The sequence below is a fragment of the Denticeps clupeoides genome, chromosome 17, assembly GCF_900700375.1.
Source record: "Denticeps clupeoides chromosome 17, fDenClu1.1, whole genome shotgun sequence".
NCBI lineage: Eukaryota > Metazoa > Chordata > Actinopteri > Clupeiformes > Denticipitidae > Denticeps > Denticeps clupeoides.
Window position 1 is genome coordinate 11,237,713 of NC_041723.1, and position 21,403 is coordinate 11,259,115.

Genomic DNA, 21,403 nt, shown 5'->3' on the forward strand with positions numbered 1-21,403 from the left:
AAACTATTCACTAATTATTAGAAAACTCTTCTGCAGTAATTTCTTAGTAGAGCTGAAAACTGGTGCAATGATTAACGAAGCAATAAAACAGGTCAAATTCACACTAGTTAAGTATTTTATAATTATTTTCTATTCACTTTCATGTTTTTTTTTCATGGAAAAAAAATTCCAAATGACCCTAAACTTTTGAATGTTAGTGAATGCCAGCGTGCCCCACTGCAAAAGTGTGTCTCTGTCTAAAAAGAGACTGCTGGACCGGACCCAAAATAGCCTGTGTCACCCAATAAACACCAGTCTGGCCATGGTGACCTTGTCTGAGACACGCTGGCTTTTGTTCAAGACTGGAACAGTGGGGTTTATGTACGCCGGACGGCCCCACAGACCATATAACTAGAAACCGGCCGTGCCAAACAATCCTTATCTGCTATCAGCATAACAGGCCCACAGTGCAACGCTAATCACAAATATGGTTTCCAGTGATGCTGCTTGAGATAAACCGACTAGCAGCTCCCCGAAATGTTGTCCACCACACAAAGTTTTACAGCCAAATAAGGTCCAAGTAGCTTTCCAGTTGGTCACTCGCTCATTATAGCGCATTAGTGTCTGGCGTGCCCTGCAGACCGCAACGGGGCGTGTGACAGAGAGCACATCTGTGTCTGAGGGGATGGGAAACAAGTAATAAAGCTGATCCATACAGGCACCATAATGCCCAGTAACACCAGGGCGTGCTGGGGCATGACACTACTGCCCCCCTAAAAAACAATAGGGACTTTTTACACACACACACACACACACATGATGTGTGGACTATTCAAAATGACCATGGTCACATTTCAACTTTACTTTTAATACTCTTAATGTCTGGTGTGAAAGACACTTGTTCACTTAGCACAGTAGATGCTAGAAATAACTTGATGTTTGATTCATATGATAAATGTGTTAATTGCATGGTTGCCAGGGTGTTTTGTCCACGTCAGTGGAGGCAGACGTACGTGTCTTGGAGCTTTGTGATGAAATGAACTCCACTTTACAGGCAGTGAATTTCCCAGTAACTGATGTGTGAAAAAAGCAGCTCGGAGTGAAACTGATAACTCCGCCAATAGCCGCGATCCTGCATCCAGCCTCGACCCCCCTCCGGTCGTGTCCGAACTATTGACACGTGTCGTGTACAGGCTTATCCTCGGGTCATCCTCCTCATGCGGAGTCCGCACGAGACTAAGTGGTAAATGTATCTGTTCAAACAGCCCTGTTGTCTTATATTTATTTTATATATAATTAAAAAAAAAATCTCAGTCTCAGCTGTTTCAAATCCCCTCTCCGTGGGCCACAGATCAGCCTGGTCTGCAGCGGGGCGCTATCATCATCTATCACTTTGGAGGATCACCCTCAAGGCCTGTCAGGGGCCTGCCAGAGCAGCCAGCACATATACACATTTTTTTTTTTTTTTTTTATTCTTTTTTTTTTTTTTTTTTTACAAACCATAACTTCCAAAAAACGGCCTGGAAAATAGATTTTAAATGTAACTCTAAAATATGCAAAATGTATTTTGCATATTTTTACATGCATAATATTCGGTGAATCTGTGTTAACATATTTGTTGATAGGCTCTGCACACATTTTTTTAATATATTCTCTCTAGAGTCAGTGAATTATCTCCCGACCCTAGTTGTGGCTGCATTGTTGCACGGCAACCTCATTTGCTATGCAAGCCGCATTCAGAGAACTGGTAGTATAACAAAAACAAGGAGAACAAATAACAAAGCACTTAAGAATATTTCCCCAAAAATCCAAAAAATGGAAGGAAAATAACCAGAGGGCAAAGAAGCTAATAAAACAGATAGCAAAAAAGCCTTCACTCCAACAGATGGGATTTACACACACCTGGGGCTTCTTCGGAAATCCGACCACCTGGATTCCCCCTTAAAAAAAAAAAACTGGGAACGTGCATCTTAAAACTTCCAACCTCGAACCCTGAGAGGCATTAACACGCCTGTGTCGTCTGAACCGCCCACATGTTTCTGCACGGTAGGATTGAGTAACCATGGTAAAGAAACTCTAATAAGCAAAGAAAGGAAGGAGGGGAGAAAAATGAATTTAAATAAAATATTATATGTATTTCCAGCCCCAGCTCTCAGCCTACATTATGCAGGCGGCCTCTGATGTGATGCGCCTGGCCGCTAACCTGAATTCCTAACCTGCGCGGCTCCTCCGTGTGAAGAATTTGCAGCAGAATTTTAAATATTCAGAAGAACAGATTGCGACGTTTGACGGAGAACAATGCAACAATGCAGCTCCTCTCGTGCGCACAACTTTTTATTTTGCTCTTTGTCAGAAGTCAAGTTGTGGGTTGTATGAAGCATATTGCTCCCGGGTGAAACAGTGAAAACATGACTCCACAAGGAAGAACCCTGACAGCTGCAAGGGAATGCTGGGAATGTGACACACCCAATATCCATTCTCTCACCACTGACTCACAGTTCCTCTACCACCAGCATATTAATGTCTTATAATGACTGATGTGCATTTTAATCCTGTGTGTGTGATTTATGTCTGTTTTCATTGTCGCTCATTCAGTCATTCAAGTGATTTATGAACCTGTAATTATTAATACACACTGCCTGCTTCGCTGACTACATTCATACGCATGAAGGATGCATAATGCGGCTTCTGAACGAAGATGAATACAGACCTTTATTCACTGAGAGATTCACAGTGAAGATTGAATCATAATCTACTGGAAAGCATGGCTGAAATGATATGTAGATTATGCCATGGAAACGTACAGAAGAGGATATTTTATTTAACACCTTGGGCCAGAATGACTGAGGGTCTTTAATTCCAGGAGCAGAGAGGTCTTGCTCAGTGGGAGAAAGTGAAATTGGGGAAATTGGCATAAATGGATTTTTGCGCTTGCTCTGCTAGCAGTTTATTCATTGCAAAATTCCTTTGAATCATTTACCAGCACTATAAATACGATATAGTTAGTATTAGATAGTAACCATTGCAGAATGATGATTGTCTGAACAATATACTGATTAGATATACAGATGGTCCTTATCTACACTAAACACAGACACTCTCATTTAACTATATATTAGTTTTATATTAACTACATATATTAGATAAATGTATATGACACTGACAATTTTTGCTGCATCATTACCTATTATGTCATTTACTGCAAGCAAACAGGTCCTGCAACAGCTCATCAGCAGTGCAGAACCAATCCAGCAAATCAGAAAAGAAATTCTGGGCTAAACAACACAGCAGCAGATAATGAAGCACAAAGGAAAGTGCCTTACTACATAACACTTTAGCAACTGCAACTAAGCAGACTCCATTACAGGGCTACAAAACAACAACTCATTTAGCCTTGTTTGGCTCAGAGGCATAGTATAACACAAAGTGCAAAGTTTTTTTTTTGTTCTTGCAAAGCTTCAGACTCATTTTCTGGCAGAGAAAATGAAAATTCCAAATGGAAAAAATGTATTAGACTTGTAAATAATACATATTGGGCATGGCTTTTATCTTCAAAGCAGCCAACACATTTAATCAGGAAGTTCTTGAGAACATCGACGCAGGATCGGTGTGTTTTTCGAGCTCGCTTAAGCCACTCTGATCCGTGGATCCGTGAGAACGGAGCCACTGTGCGTTGTTGAGAAGCGCAGGACATTTTCTCCCCGTGTAAATCTCACATTTCGACTCCTGCCATCCGCATTTTTTATAAAGCCGCTGTGAATATTTAATGTGTTGTGTTGGATTCTTAAGTGGTGATAAGAGCAGAGAGGAGACAGAGTGCTGAAGGCACGAAGTGTAATGAAATCAGCCTGGAGTCACAGGAGCCTTCCTATCACTCACTTGGAGAGAGCCTCTTGGGACACTGCCTTCAAAAAAAAAAAAAAAGCCGGAAGTTCCGGACTTCCCATTTGTAGCTACAGAAAGGAAAGGGCAGGAATGGATATATGGAAATATCATATATGATGGGTCTAGTGGTACAATAAAAGACATTAAATCTGTATATTAAATTGCGAATAACAAATGTAAATGATTATGTAACTAACATTAGCTTTCCTTAATTTGCTGTACTGAAAAGCTGTGAGAAAAACCCCACTAAGTGGGCCCAGTTCTAGATGATCATGAAATCATGAAAACTCACAAACCTCTGAGTGCACCAAAACTCCTCACCTGCCTGCTACACCCCTGGTGAGCTCAGGCTACACTGGAAAAGTAATCTTGTTAAAAAAAATTGTAATGCCATAGGGGGAGTCGAGGAAGCCATGAGGACCCAGATGCAGAACAGAAACCACTAAAACAAACAAAAGATACAGAGGACGACGCCCGCAAACATCCAGCGTTTGGCATGCCACCAGGGTTCTGCGATGAGGACACCGGGTGCAACGTCGAAGACCGGATGCCGGCTACTGGAGAACATGAGGCTTTTATCCAGCCAGAGATTGGGGTATGCACAGGTGCTCCGTGTGCAGTGGGCGTGGCTGGCGATAAGAATTCGGGTGAAGGTGAGCAGCGAACGCGTATGTGCAGGGTGTGCAGCTGCAGGACTCATGCAGGGCATCACAATAATGTTTTTAATCATTCTTCCTTATCAATGATTAGTACCAATATTGACCATTAAAACAAATAGCGTAGGCCTATTTAACTAGCTTATGCAAGAAGGCACTTTGGTAAACTCAGTTTTTGAAAAAGTGCTTTATAAAAATTAATTATTATTATTATTATTATTATTATTATTGATCTAATATGAATAAAAAAATGTAATACCAAACACAAGTCAATTGAGGAAACAAACTATATTACATTGAGGTTAATAAGAATAGTACCAACACTGCATGTAATAATCTTCAAATTCAGGGTCTCATGCCACATCATTAGAGAAAGCCTGAGCAATTAAGGTCCAATTAAGTTGAAATTAGATGACAAGTTCCAGCATACTGGAACATTTTCAAAAACATTTCATTTTTAATCGCTTTGAGTCCTTCAAACTGTGAAACAATTCAGAATGACAGCAGCTCCGCTCATTCAGTTAAACCGCTGTAAACACGAGGCAGCGAAGACGTGCAGAAGTACGGAGGAGGGCTACGCGGAATACATACATTCCAAAACACGCCATTTGCACACTCTCACCTCAAAGCCTCGGTCGGGGGGAGCTTACGAGAACAGACAGCCTCGCGCTCCCGACCTGGGGAACATATTTAATTCATCGCTCGCTATCGCACGTGGGCTGCCGGATCTCCAAGGGCACCTGGCGGGGTGTGTGGGTGTGTGCGTTTGGTGACCTGGTTACGCCCACAGGCTGCGCGCGAAACGAGGGTGGAATGTTGTCCGCCGCCCTCCCCGACCATCTGCCCTGCTGGAGGAGAACCTGGCAACGTGCCACTCGTGGGGACAAAAAAAAGGCCCTACAATCAGCCCTCCATTAGCGACACGTGCACGTAGGCTTTAAAATAAACAGAAAAAAAAAAGTTTTGTCCTTTAGAACGTCTCGAGCACACAGAGCCCCGCCCTGTTCTGCCAGCGAAATGATTGCCTTCCAACTGCACTGAATAACCACGACCATTAAATCCCTTTTTCCCACCCCCGGCGCTAACAGCCCGAGCGCTTAAAGTGCTTGTGGCCCCACTCAGCCGCCGGGCATGAGGATGTCATCTGTGAGCAATGACGTGGTCTCCATTCATGCCACTCAGATATGTTATGTAACCGTCTGCCGGCTGTCCCGCGCCCCGGGGCGCTGCTGAGGCCTCATTATATGTCACCCCCTCCCTCGCAAAGCTCAGTAAGACGCTCGCACGGAGGCAACATCAGGCCTACAGCCCTGCAGACCGTACCGCCGATACACAAAAACGGGGCAGAGCGGCGTGCCGCAGAGCCGGAAATAAACACGCAGGTGACGCGAGCAGGAGGGACGTTTTTGACGCTCCGCTGGCTTTTTAGTGACTGTGACTGCATCAGGGGATCGAGATCCAGGAGTGATCGTAAGTGCGGCAAATTAAAAGGCTTGGGCATGTCACAGCACTCCCGATGAACTCAAAATGCAACTCCATCCCCCCTAAAAATACTGAAAAAAAAAACGAATCAAATAACCCAACCGAGCTCAGATATAACTCAGAATCCGGAGCTCTCCCCCAGTCAGTGGCACGGCCGAAAAGCTCCCGTTCCTCCCGGCAGACCCCGCTTCCCGCCCCGCCACGCCCCGCTGGAGTGTAATTCTGTGGCCACTCCAATTTTCTCCTGTTTCATAAAGGCCGCCCCGGGAGCGACTCGCCGCGAAAGCCCCCTCCATGCCTGCCGGCGCTGTGAGGTCAACAAGGTGCGTATCAACACACACACGGCGCGCCCCACGCATACACAACGCAGGCGCATGAAAATCCACGTCGGTGCAGAACACACCGGTTGCTGATGGTGCACTAGAACGTGCTGAGCACCGGCAACAGGTAACGACACCAAATAAGGGAGAAAGAAATAAAGCCCTAAATACACTTCATCACACGGCCGGGTGGTGGTAGCCTAGTGGGTAACACACTCGACCATGAACCAGAACACCCGGGTTCGAATCCCACTTACTACCATGGTGTCCCTGAGCAAGACACTTGACCCTAAGTTGCTCCAGGGGGGGGGACTTGTCCCTGTAGCTACTGATTGTAAGTCGCTCTGGATAAGGGCGTCTGGTAAATGCTGTGAATGTAAACGGCCGGCCATGAGTCTTGGTTGAGCAGTAAAAAGCTGTGCGTATTACTCGGCGGAGCATGGTGGCGGTTGAGATGGAGATTTTTATGTCCCACGGTCCTGGGGAGGCACTGCTGTGCTCCGTTTCAGGTTTTCACTTCCACACCACATGTGATCCTGCTCATCAGGTTATTGTGGTGTGGTAGGCAAGTGAAAACATCGTGCAGTTTAGAGCCACGTAGAAAAGTTTTTTAATGCAGATTTAAAGAGAAGTGTTTTTATGTTTCGATGGAAATTGCAAATTATGATTGAATTTAATCCATTGCGCTTCAGGGGTCCTTCCCCTCACAATATAAAATCCAAAATGCACCTTTGGGATCTAGTATCTATGTATTAATGTAGACCGCAATCAGTGGCCCTAAATACCAAAATCACATTGTTTAATCCACGAGTTCGAGTGTACAGATGTGTGTGTCATATTTGAAGAATTTGCCAGACAGCGTTCTAGACCTGGGACATGCAGACAGACAACCCAAAAAAAAACATAATATCTCCAGTCACGCCTATCTCTACCAGGGAGGCGTGACAATTTGACGCCACAGAGCCATTACTAGGGACACTAGTGCCTCCGTCTACTTTCACTGACGGTAGGGAGAGGCAGTATTTAGATTTCATGGTCACCCCACGAGCCTCAATGCCCTCCAGCAATGTGCAGTTGCTGCAGAGTGTGCTTCTTATACCTGTAGTATAAAATGGAGTGTTAAAATGGAGCTGATTTAGCACACTTCATAGCATTACATATATAAAGAAATAAATTTGAGCCATGCATTCATCTTCTGGTACATTGCAAGGTCATGCTGCAATGTACCAGAATTAAACTGCGATGCTTGTACAGTAATGGATAATAAATTCAAATATCAACCCAGTGACCCTGTCACAGCTCTTCATCCCCTTATTACCGTGGCGTAGTGGTCCCAAGATGACTATAACAATTACAATTATGATGTCAGGTGACAATGTGAACAACATTTATTATTTATGAAGGAAACTGGAGGTAAACAGGGGAGGAGGGAACAGACAGGATCTGTTGCCAGGTTGGGTGGTTCTGAATCAATATAAAATAATGGCACCAAATGAGAAACAGAACACACAATTAGTCAGCAAAACTAGACAACATGAGCATGTGAAATTTCACCATTCCTTAACATCAACCTTCACGCAAGCCCCCCAAACTGGGCCTAATAAAATCTGCTCTCAGTAAGATCTCAGAATTCTCACTAACTTTTAGCAGGAGCAGCAAGGATGCTGTGGAGCTAAAACGGATATTGCGATGCTCCACTGAAAAGGTTGCCCTTAAAATGGGCATTAATGAAGCAGGCAAAGTCAATTATGCACTGGTCTTCCACGATTATGTCCGCTCCCCTCTGCCTCACCCAGCAGGCCGGAACAGGCTGTGTGAGCACACCGGGAATCTGTTGGGAAGCATGCGCATCTCTCTAGATCTATGCTCTGTCATTTCGTGGAGTTATTTATGACTTTTGGCATTACTTTAGATTTATTTTTACTGTTTATGACTTTGGGTGTAAAATGCCAGGCGGCTGTCAGCTGCAGGCACTGCCAAGGCGGTCTGTTGTTCTAAGGGCCCCGTTATGGCTCCTGCCATCAGTCTGGAAGACGAGGAAGTGCTTCACCGATACAGTCAGCCGCATTTAACACATGCAGCGCTATAGGGTGAAATCATTTTGCTGACATTTGAGATTTTTAAAGTGTTACATGCAAAAATGAGCATCAACGCATTAATAATACACCTGGGATGTTGGGTTTTTTTTTGTCTCATTTCTACCACTCCTACAGACATAGAAAGAGGAGCTATTCTATTCAGCTGTACACTAAAAACCTGTCAAGAACAGGATAAACATCCAATTTCAGACTTAGGGGGGACAACAAGGAAACAAGTTCAACATTATCTATAGATAGATAACGTAGATGTGTGTTTTTTTTAAAGGTAGAATATATATGGCCATAATTATGCATTTTGTGGATTAAGACACTGAAGTCTCCTATTTGAAGGTGCTAGATAAGTGGTTTTAGAAAAGGAACATGTTATTGACATGCCAGTGCATGTAGATGCTGGCAGGCTTTCAGTACAGGAAGCAGCGTTGATAGATTTCAAATAGTTCCAACCCTAAACTCATTTAAATAAAATGCCAAAAAATGTGAAACAATCTAAGCGATTACAAGCTACGACTTGTATTTTATTGCATGTAATAAGTATTTGATGCCATAGAAAAATGTCACTAGGCAACACAGAGTTTCAGGTCCTCCACAGATTATCTATTGGGCTCAGGTCTGGAGACTGGCTAGGCCACTCCAGGACCTTAAAATGCTTTTTATGGAGCCATGCAGGAAGACGCAGCTACGTCACATCTTCAGTGCTTTTACTGAGGAATACATGGCCCCTCCATCCTCTCCTTAATGCAGTCAGTCTGATCCCTTGGCAGAAAAACAACCACAAAGCAGTTTTGATGGTGTTCTTCAAACACAGTTCATACCAAAAATGTTGCTTTAGTCTCATCTGACCACATGATCTTCTCCCATGCCTCCTCTGGATCATTCAGATGAAAGTGAAAGTGAAGTGACTGTCATTGTGAAACACTGCAGCACAGCACACGGCACACACAATGAAATGTGTCCTCTGCTTTTAACCTGTCCCCTGAGGGAGCAGTGGGCAGCCATGAAAGGCACCCAGGGAGCAGCATGTGGGGACAGTGCTTTGCTCAGTGGCGCTTTGGTGACCCAGGATTGGCGGCAGCCTTCCGATTTCGGGTCCACTTCCTTACCTGCTAGGCCACCACTGACCCAAATAATTGGTCTTTGGCGAACTTCAGACGTAGCTGGACACGTGCTGGCTTGAGCAGGGGGACCTTGCACACACTACAGAATTTTAGTCCATGACAGCATAGTGTGTTACTAATGGTAACCTTTGTGACTGTGGTCCCAGCTCTCTTCAGGTCACTGACCAGGTCCTCCCATATAGTTCTGGGCTGATCCCTCACCATTCTTACCACACTCCACAAGGCGGGATCTTGCACAGAGCCCCAGTCCGAGGAAGATTGACAGTCATCTAGAGTTTCTTCCATTTTCTAATAATTGCACCAACAGTTGCCTATTGTCCTGTAGGCCGTCCCAGCCTTGTGTAGGTCTACAGTTTTGTCCCAGGTGTTCTTAGACAGATCTTCGTTCTTGCCCATAGTGGAGCGGTAGGAGTCTGATTGCTGGTTGGTATGTGATCAAATACTTATTTCATGTAATACAATGTAAAATAACTATTTAAAAATCTAAATGCAACTGAGGTGTCCCAAAGATGACAATTACAGGTCTCTACCTTCTTTGAAAGTGGGAAGACTTGAAAAATCAAATACATATTTTGCCCTCTATAAATTAAACCTAAATTCATTAAGAGTGTCAAGTTGTACATTATGTAGAGTATGTAATGTTTCCAGAGTGTAAAATGCCATTGTTGTTTGTAAGGTCTTTCTGAGATTACTAATGGCCATCCCTAATCTCTACTCCAGGAACAGGAATATTCTGGCGAGGTTGCGTTAGAGACAGCTATGTGGCGTTAAAAGGCGAGAGCGGTGCTGCATATTCATGAGTTCTGGCTTGTTAGTGCAATTAGCAGATATGTGGTAATTCGGGGGTTGCTCTGCTTTCTTTTCCTGTCAAACACACACACTGCTAATGAATAGTCGAAGGGAGGTCATGGTAATAGCGTGCAGACTAAAGGTAATGGAATCGAAAGGGGCAGCGTGTATGCAGCATGAATCCACTGCCAGTCTTCCTGATGAGCGCACAAGATGAGAGGGGCTCTCCCGTCCCCACCCCGGTTATTCATTACAACGCACACGTCTTCCCTGTTTGATTAATTAATCAAGAGTTACATCCCATTGCCTCCAATCACAATATTCGCCGCATAATCCCACAGAAAAGGAGATAATTATGGCTTGGTACATCTTACATCGCTTCATCTCTGGAGCTGTGCCTCCCGGCCTTTGATGGGGGCTCTGAGCGTCGGAGTCAAAGTCTTTTCTTCCTTTCTTCCCCATTGGGCAAATGGAATGTGGAACGTTCAGTCATCCCACTCAACCATCATCCAGGTGGAGAACCTTTACTGGGTTAATCGCGAGGGTGGCGGTGAGACGCTCCGTAAGTGGGTAAGTGTCGCTACGTGCCTGCTGTCCCGGCCCGCTGGGGCTGTCTCACTTCATTAACGGCACATCAGACGGGGGGGGGGGAGACGATACAGGCAGTAGCTCTCTGCGGCACGACAGAACCACTCTGTTTTTCGGGAGCCGCACGCTGAGGTGAAGTAAAAAAACTGGCACTTTGCACTCCCCTGAGCTCCGGTCGCTGTAATGAATATGCCAGTCACATCTGTGGACCGTCTCTGGAGCGGACATTTGGCTCGCAGCGTAGGATTAATCCATCTCCAGCCCTCATATTGTTCGCCACCAGGTATTTTCAAACGCAATCTGCATCGTAGCCTTTGACCCCGAATTTGCATTTTGCTGCCTAAGCGCGAGCAGATAAACCGGAGAACATTTGAGCACTTGTGTCGTAGTTCCACGGCACAATCACACAGCTCTATCGAGCTCCGACATGCCAAACTATCCGGCTGCCAGTGTGCAACAGCCCGACATTTGAGAAGAACGCCTGAGGGCATCCTGCTAACATGGAGTCGGGTTACAAGGAAGCATCTCGGGTCAGCGGCGCTGTGATGTTCATATACGGGCAGAACAAAGATAATAGACTTCTTATTGTCTTCTCGATGGCAATGGCAAAAAAAAACCAAAATTGGTAATAAATTCTTCACAAATTAATATTTAGATTAAATAATTTATTATTATTATTATTGCACCAAAATATATAAAATTGCCTCGCAAAGGGTTGTTGTGATGTCAGCATCTGACGTTTGCTTGCTATAGTTTAGTTTGCTATAGTTATAGTTTATAGGGAACCTGATCCATGGAGGGTCAGTGAGGGTGAAGGATTTTGGGGTGACCTTACAATCGAAGTGAGTCCAGGGCTGTGGCAGGAACCTTTATTACTGGCTGACTGAAAGGCTGTCCCACCCCCCCCAAAAAAACGCAATAGTCGCAAAAATTCGCAATACATTTTTTTTGCAACCAGTATTAATCCTCATACATTTATATAGATTAACAATGCATCATTGTTTGGGGATGTTAGTGAGTGTGTGATAATATTCGAGCTCTGCTGATAATCTATCTGTTTGGTTTGGCTGTGTTGACTGTAACAGAGACCACGGGAGGAAAGGAAGAGATGGTGTCTAGAGCTCAGTGTTGCCAGATTGAAATTCTCAACTGCGTATTGAGAATAGAAGTCGAGGAACACCTTTCTTAAATTTACATTTACAGCATATATCAGACCCCCTTATCCAGAGCGACTTACAATCAGTAGTTACAGGGACAGTCCCACCTGGAGACACTCAGGGTTACAATGGTAGTAAGTGGGGTTTGAATCTGTGACTTTGTGGTCTTCTGGTTCATAGGTGGGTGTGTTACCCACTAGGAAACTAACACCCAATTCTTAGTTAAGTATGACAAGGATCAGTACTTGTGATATCTGTTATGGTGTATGGCTGATAATGTGACATTAAAATGTGATATTATATAGGTGACATAAGACATGGAATTCTCTGTAAAAGTCTCCCCTCATGTTGCCAATATTATGTATTTTTAAAAATGTTTATGTTATACAGTATGTACCCAAAACCAGAGGCACTACCCATTAGTCCCATCTATCAACCTACATCTCATAGTGCGACTGTTCTAGAGAGGTTAAAGGCGTCAGTTGCTGCTGTGGAGTCTTGAAGCAAACAAGGTCGTCCCGAGAGAGAAAATAACCTTGGTAACCCCAGTCAATTACAGTCGTGTTTCATCCGAGCAACCAAGGAATTACAGTGATGCAAGTGAGGGGGAGCAGTCAGACGTGCCACTCTGTCTTTCAGGCAGAAGTGTGGCATTTTGCTTTGCTTTCAGACTGTTGTTAAATGTTTAAAATTTTCTCTAAAGCATCAAAATAACTAGTATGATTTGTTTTGTGATACTGAAATACTAGCAGTCTAACGTTAGGCCTTTTAAGACTTTTAAATTTATAATATATAATATCTAATACATATTATATAGTCATATATAGTTTTCACCAGCTCACACCCACATGAAAAAAATCTTGAATGATACCCCAAACAAGAAAAAAACATTCATGGAAAACCACTTTATGTTTAAAGCGACTAGTTCATCCAGAAATGAAGACGAAGCAGCACACGTGAACAGCGACTGTGTTGCCTGGGATCAGCTACACTGTAAATAAAATCAGGCGGCTGTAAGATTTCCAAGGCCTGGCTCTGAATCACAATCTGTCCTTTTCCACTTAAGTAAAAAAAAAAAAAAAAAAAAAAAAAAACTCCAATCAATAACTGGCTGGGCCATCAACAGGAGCCGGCCGAGGCCGAACCGCAGCCTGTTTGTGCGGCGCACTGCAGATCATTTCTCCAGCTCCTCCGCTGCAGACCCCGAGTTCAGCACCTCCGCGTGGGGCTGCGGTTTAATCACAGCAGATGGGCGGGGAGGTCAGCAGTACAACTGCCGGGGGTCTGGGGGGGAAACGTTTAAGGGTGTTTGATGGGGCGCTTTTCCGTGGGACATATCACCAGAGAGCAGACGTTGAGCGTATTCGTTCATGAGTAGCTCTTCAGAGCGAGTTTTAGTGTTACTTTTGATATGACACAAATGAGCAGAAGTCTAGGCACCCCTTCAGACCAGGGGACATCATGTGACTTATAATCTTTCACTCTCATTAATGCAGGGGGGGAGCACGGCCCTAATGCCGACGTGATTACGGATCGGCCGTTCCCGTCGCACACGGCGCAGATGGACATCGCCAAGCCGGATAATAATCTCTTTTCAGGAGGTGCGGATTGATGCCTCAAAATAAAGCGGCAAATATGAGGGGAATGTTTGCTCAGCAATATTATTACGGGGCTGGGTGCTCAGCTTATGAGACATTCCGGTCGTCAGTCAGGGCATCGAGTGAAAACCGCGGTGCTCCAAGTGTGTGAAACGTCTGGGGGCGTGCAAGTGCCCTCGGTATATCAATTTGACCCTTTTTGCATTTCTTGTAAAGTTGCCAGATGCAGACATGGTTCCTCTGCCTATTGTGTGGAATGAAAACAACCTTGAGGAACAGAGAAGAGGCTGTAAATGACTTTAAAAAACCTTAATAGAACGAGCCTGAATAATAATGACTGCAAGGTACAGGAGGAAATGCCCAGCTCTAATTGCCTGGCAAAAGCGACATAATGAACCAAACCCGAAATAAATGAGTTGTGCCACGCCACACATGATAAGCGCCACCAAATAAACCCCGATAAGATTGTTATAGCACTCAGACACCCTGCTGATCCCCTTTTTTTTTCGTGGGGTGTGAGGAAATGGAATGAAAATGTTATTTCTGCTTGATGCAGCACCGCGCTCCCCAAAGACAGGCAACAAAAAAAAAAAAAAACAGACCAGCTGCCTTTCTCCCTCCCTCCCGCCTCGCCTCTTCCTTCTCCACACAACAATCACCTATCGCCTTATGAATATGGATCCCGGGGAACCTCTCGTCCGCGGCGAGTGTAGTGCGGCACATTTAATTAGCGGAAGAGCTCGCGCGATATTTACTGCGCCTTCCTCGCTGTTCAGTAACAGTTTTGTACAGAAGCCTGAAGTATCTGTCATGATCTGAACAGTACCTGTCCTGCTCTGCTGTGACAGCATCATATTAGGTATATCTGAAAAAAGTCTTATATATGCCAAGAGATGGCATCAAAAAACACACACACACACACACACACACACACACACAGTACAGGCCGAACGTTTGGACACACCTTCTCATTCTCAAATGTGTTTTCTTTATTTTCATGACCATTTACGTTGGTAGATTCTCACTGAAGGCATCAAAACTATGAATGAACACATGTGGAGTTATGTACTTAACAAAAAGTGGAGACCTGGCCTCCACAGTCACCGGACCTGAACCCAATCCAGATGGTTTGGGGTGAGCTGGACCACAGAGTGAAGGCAAAGGGGCCAACAAGTGCTAAACACCTCTGGGAACTCCTTCAAGACTGTTGGAAAAGCATTTCAGGTGACGACCTCTTGAAGCTCATCGAGAGAATGCCAAGAGTGTGCAAAGCAGGAATCAGAGCAAAGAAACTAGAATATAAAACATGTTTTCAGTTATTTCACCTTTTTTTGTTAAGTACATAACTCCACATGTGTTCATTCATAGTTTTGATGCCTTCAGTGAGAATCTACCAACGTAAATGGTCATGAAAATAAAGAAAACACACTGAATGAGAAGGTGTCATTGTCCAAACGTTTGGCCTGTACTGTATATAGATAGAAAGATACATACAAGTGTTTAATTATGCTTAATTAAGCAAACTGTAGAAGCAGGTCACAGACAGGGTTCGTTACACAGACGTGTAAGCGAGTTAAAAAGTACGGGCAGCACAGGACTGCTTATCCACTACGGAGGCTCCCCCCTGACCCCCACCAGCACCAAACCATCAGACTTAATTAAGTGCGACTGGCCGGGTGAAGGGAGCGACAGCCTCACGCTGCTGCTGAATCATGGGAAATGGCTGTGCTCCCTGGAGCCCCGATTCTACAACGCAACTCATCCCCGATAAGCAGTGGTATCACTCTCCGCAGACGACAGTGTCACCAGGCAGTCCTTTTTAATGGATGCAGGGGAACTTGGCCCCTCTCGGGTGAAAGGGTTTGACAATTGGATATCTTCATATTGAAGAGGCATTTTCATGGAAAGAATGCGTCTGAGGACCAAGCGTACATTTACATTTACGGCATTTATCAGACGCCCTTATCCAGTGCGACTTACAATCAGTAGTTACAGGGACAGTCCCCCCTGGAGCAACTTAGGGTTAAGTGTCTTGCTCAGGGACACAATGGTAGTAAGTGGGATTCGAACCCGGGTCTTCTGGTTCATAGGCGAGTGTGTTACCCACTAGGCTACTACCACCCAGTGTAGCCGGGAGTGGAAATGTAACCAGAAGAAAAACGCTGTTTACCAAGTTCCTTACATCCTTATGCACACATTCTTCAAATATGAACACATAAAGCCACCTTTTGTTGTCCACAGTTCGTGCAGAAACCCGTGTCAAGAACAGGCAGGCTCAAAGGGATTATGCCCCAGACGAAGGCAAAGTGGGAGGGTCCCGTGTGGAAAAGCACTGAGCGGAGGCCACACGCACCCCTACCGTGGACCTCTTCCTGCAGGAGAGCTCCCCATCGAATACGGGGGCGAGATTCGGGAAGGTAAAGAGGAAGAGAGGTCCGAGCTCAGCAGCACTTTGGTGAAGGTGTGTATTAAGGCCAGCTTGCCATTAGGAAGCTCGCCAGGAACCTCGGCATTAGACCAAATAGCCAAAGTGCTTTGGAATGATCACCAATAAAAAGACGATACGGAACTGCAGTGGGAATGTCTTCCACTCGGACTGCCTTTCCTGATCAACTTATGGTCTATTATGACTTACCCACACCGCCATTGTAGTCAATTAAGTGAAAGTGAAGTGAAACACTGCAGCACAGCATCCGGTGACACTGTGAAATGTGTCCTGTTTTTGGCGAGCAGTGGGCAGCCATGACAGGTGCCCAGGGAGCAGCGTGTGGGGACGGTGCTTTGGCTCGGTGGCACCTCGGCGGCTCGGGATTCGAACCTGCAACCTTCTGATTACGGGGCCGCTCCCTTAACCTCTAGGCCTCCACCGCAGCTTAACAAAGCGGTATGTGTAAATATATGTGCAGAAAACCCCGTAAGTTATTAATTTACCAATCTCTGGGATATTTCAAAGCAACGGTCTTTGAAAATATGTCTTTTTTTTTTTTTTTGCCCGTCTACGTCTGAACACGATGTCTTGTCATATTCACACCGTGTGCAAGTTTGTCCCTCAGACTACTTGTGTGCTGCTGAGATGAAGGTCCCCTTTGTCATTAAGACGCCGCTTGGTCTTTTTAACAATTACAGTGACGGGATGTCGGAGAACTGCTTTTTTCCATTCCGCACCTACGCAGTAAATATCTGGGATCGAGGCGAAATTCCGACATGGGGCAGCTGGTACAGACTGTGCACAGACACCCAGCACCATACATTTTACATTTACTACATTTATCAGACGCCCTTCTCCAGAGGGACTCACGGGGACAGTCCCCCCCTGGAGACACTGAGGGTTAAGTGTCCTGCTCAGGGACACAATGGTAGTAAGTGGGGTTAGTAACTGGGTCTTCTGGTCCATAGGCGAGTGTGTTACCCACTACTACCCTACTAGACCAGTCGGAATGATTGCGGCTTTATTAGAAAGGGAACAGAACCGAACAGAACTGAACAGAAGAAGGTCCAGCGGCGGCGCTTTGCCCCCAAACCTCCCGATAAAAACTTCGGAGCGTAAAACGAATAAAAAAAACCTGTCCAGTCTCGTTTTGCGAGAGGCTCGTGTCTGGTAGGACATCGTATTTATTCTCGTACCTCGTATGTGCTGCTGGACGACACTTTCAAGCCGCTCGAGCCTCTCGATAATCCGCAGCGTGTCCACTTTGCCGCCGTCCTCCTCAAACTTCGTCCCCGGAGCCGCTTCGGGGACTCGGACGCCGACGTTGGCCACGTAGTTCGTGATCCACCCCACGTACAGCAGACACACGATGTTGGTCATGCCGCTGAGGATCACGCACGTCGACACCAAAGTTTTGGTTCTCCTCGCGCACGCCATCGCTGCATCCCGTCGCCGCGCAGCCCACAGGTTCACGTCGCGATCCAGGCGGGCGCGTTCGGCGCGGACCGAACACTTAAGGTCGAGAGGGAGGCGGGGGCGCGCGGGAGGCGCGCGCACGCTCGTGCGCACGCACGCACGCACGCGCGCGCGCGCCTCCTCACTGCGAAGCGACTTTCTGGTCCCCGGCCGTCGTCCGAGCGTCAGGGCGACATGCGCGGCGCGGCAGACGCGAGATGCGCGCGGGTGCGCGCTGCTACATGTCCACGGAGAGGAGGGTGCGCGCGCGCGCGCGTCCGGTCGGCGACCTGTACGAACGGTGATGGAGGAAAGTGCAGTAATCTATCAATCAATCAATCAATCCATCAATCAATCAATCAATCAATCAATCAATCCATCCATCCATCCATCCATCCATCCATCTATCTATCCATCCATCCATCCATCCATCCATCCATCCATCCATCCATCCATCCATCCATCTATCTATCTATCTATCTATCTATCTATCTATCTATCTATCTATCTATCTATCTATCTATCTATCTATCTACACTGTCCAAGATAAGTGTTTAAATGCACAATAATAATATAAACCCAACAAGAACATATCAAGTATTAAATATTTTCCGTTTTAATCGAAGCAAAAAAAGTGCTGAAACGTGCAGTGTTATTGCAAAATACAGCCAAACACGCCTGTAAGCCTCCTCCTCGTTATGTCTGAAATAACATCATACTTCAATCACTGCAGCACGATTATGGCACGTTTTTAAATAAATGCGGTATATATATTTCTCCGTTTGTATGTAACGTTTGAAGAAAATGACGGACGAGCTGGTCCCCGCACGTTCAATCCCACGATGACCTTAATAACTACGACGGGATGAAAAGAAGATTGCAGGTCTTCCATTCTTGCCCGCCATGCTGTGTGATGTGAGACCACAAGAGGGTAGTATATTCAGCATACATTCATCTGTAAGCTCCTCGAAAGGTCTCCTGTATTGAGTTATCAAAATAGATTTGTCTGCCTCTAGGCCTGTGTGCCACTGGCCTTTTTTTTTATTTTCACCCACAGGACCTTACACAGGCACTTACCAGAAGATCCAAAAATAAACATACGATTTCCGATCTCAAGAAGGCTTCAGAACATTTCTACAGTCCGCCATTCAGTTGCATGTCGTGTAACTTGGAGCAAGCACATTGATGTTCTTCTTCTTCTTCCTCCTTCAGCTGCTCCTGTTAGGGGTTGCCACAGCGGATCAACCCATCTGGTTGTCCGCAACCCTCCTCATTTACAGGCTTGGGACCGGCACCAAGAAATACACTTCAAACTCACTTCAGCCTTTACATAGTAGGTTTCAATGCAATTTTTCATGGTTTAAGATAGCGTCACTGTTTTATGTTCTGAGGGGGAAATCCACATCTCTATCAGCATGTTTGATCTTCAGCAGCTTAATCTGTCTGGAGAACATTAACAGAACTGTCCTCACAGAAACGATTCACTTTCTCATTTTCAGCACGGATGCTGCGTCTGATACGGAAACCTCAGGATTTATCATTTCACTTCCCCGGGGAAAGTGGCCGGGCCCCGACACCAGCAGGCCTTCCGAGATCACAAGGCAGGCCCGGCACCTCCTGGCTTCCCCGCCGCAGGCCCGGCGGTGGGACGGCGGACGCTGAGAAAAAAAAACATCACACGGGCATTGTTCTAACAGGCGGACGGCAGCGAAAGTTCCCTCTGGCGACGACTTTCATCTCGGCCTCTCACGCGCCAACCCTCCAGCCCGCTCTGTCACCTGGACAGCTGCTAAACCCTGATTCTCCAGGGCGCCTGGCAGGACGCAGACCACGTATGAAATATGAATTGTCCGCTGAAATATTCAAGCGGAGAGACTTCTCTCTTCAGGGGTAGCGGATCCATAATTACATTTCGGAACGTTCTGGGCTTCTTATGGAGAACATGAAAGATTGATGGGGTGAGAGCAGATGGGTCTCCGTGTTGCTTAATGAAAATAGACACGTCCGTGACTTTTTTGAAAAAGTCGACACAAACGGGGAATTTAGCAGAAAAACAGGTTCATATTCAACAATAAAAACATTTTTAAAAACCCGGAACGACGATCTCCAACCATCCCGGCCGGTTTGAAATTCCGGTGTCACTTCCCTGGTGTTGGCTCTGTGCTGCAGCTGATAGAACTGTTTTATTCATACCGGACCGGTGTTGCACCACCACACACGCCGAGCATCGCTTTTCAACTCTGGATTTGCTATTCCGCTGTCCCGCTACGCCGCGTTTCACGGCATCGTGGGAACTTGCAGAAGTCATTAGCCTGAGAGCTACACCCCCCCCACCACGGTTCCTGCAGGGGTTCGAGTGTGTGGACCGTGACTCAGAGCCTCGTAGGGCCAGAACGCAGCCGGCATTAGCAGCCTCCGCGGTGCAGAGATATTATAGGGCTATAATTTATACCGAGACATCTGGGATATTTCATTTCCTACAGGAGGCCTGCCATGGAATGGAATACCAATGTGAAAAGTCCGCTAAACACCTATCTGCAGGACACCTAGTCAGGAGACAAACCGCTTAAAATGCACGGAGAGGAGGGTGAATGCAATATTTTTATGAATTGGGTGCCCGTGAGGAAGGCCCCGCTGGTCTCTTGTTATGTTTATTACTTCATAAACATTTCAGGAATATAAGGGAGCACTTTTGCATTATGTTTATGTATTTATTTATTTATTTATTTTGTGTTCAGTTTGATTAAAGCTGCAATTTACATTTTTATTGCCACGGGAGAGAGCCAGTTCAAAATCGAGGATGAGGACGATGATGTTGGGCCAAGCTCTGTTATTCGAGGGCCTTAATTAAATCAAGCTGTGGCAGAAGCAATTCAAAAGCCCTCGATGTCGAGGGTTTTCTGCCAGTGTAAGTTCAGCACGATCCAATACTGGGGTGGTAATTGGGAAGAAGGTCTCGGTCGAGCAGACTTATTCATCTTATGCAAAAGGTCCATGACTGAATGGCCCATATTTCTATGTTTTTTTATGCAGTACTACATCAAGGAAAATTACAGACACTTCGGTTCAAAAAAGACTGAAGCGTTGATTCAATTGTTTTACTTGTGTGTAAAAAAAGAAAAGCTAACTGGATCTCAGGCCTCATTAATACAGTTGCAAAAGACCAGAAAGTGATAAATGTTTTCAACGTGAAGAAATGTAATGTAGTATGGAGAACTGTAAATCAATTACACTGTCATCAATCATGAGGGTCTGGATGGTGCGTAATTGTGCAGAATAAGCAGAATATATCCACTCAACATATTACCCCACGTATTAATTGAAACTCGAGTAACTAGCAGTGTTTAGCAGCTAAATATTTGATGTTGCTAAATGACGTCAAACACTAATTTGCATACACGTATAGTTTACTCCTACTCTGTATCCAAATCGGATCTAGCTAGTTATAATTCAGTGCAGCTCGAGGTATTTTATTTCTTATGATCTATTTTTTAACTATTTATTATATAGTTTGATTTATTATCTACAAAATGTTCAAAATTTAATGCATAAATATGACTAAATATACACGATCTCCACCATATGCAAACTTTATTCATGGTTAGGGTTAGAGTTAGGTGTGGAGGTCACATTACATAAGGCTGTAAAACTTTTACATTACATTTACATTTACGGCATTTATCAGACGCCCTTTTCCAGAGCGACTTACAATTAGTAGTGACAGGGACAGTCACCCTGGAGCAACTTAGGGTTAAGTGTCTTGCTCAGGGACACAATGGTAATAAGTGGGATTTGAACCTGGGTCTTCTGGTTCATAGGCGAGTGTGTTACCCACTAGGCTACTACCAGCCT

The 21,403-nt window shown here is 45.3% G+C and overlaps 1 protein-coding gene across 1 annotated transcript in view; it reads right to left on the reverse strand.

Moving 5' to 3' along the window:
- The window catches only part of galnt18a (UDP-N-acetyl-alpha-D-galactosamine:polypeptide N-acetylgalactosaminyltransferase 18a), a 48,297-nt gene extending 30,553 nt beyond the window's left edge, over nt 1–17,744 (reverse strand). The window contains exon 1 of the mRNA XM_028957945.1: nt 17,293–17,744. Coding sequence (XP_028813778.1) covers nt 17,293–17,533 — 241 coding nt within the window. The 5' untranslated portion in view covers nt 17,534–17,744. The remainder of the gene's footprint in view (nt 1–17,292) is intronic.
- Nucleotides 17,745–21,403: the final 3,659 nt, after the last annotated feature.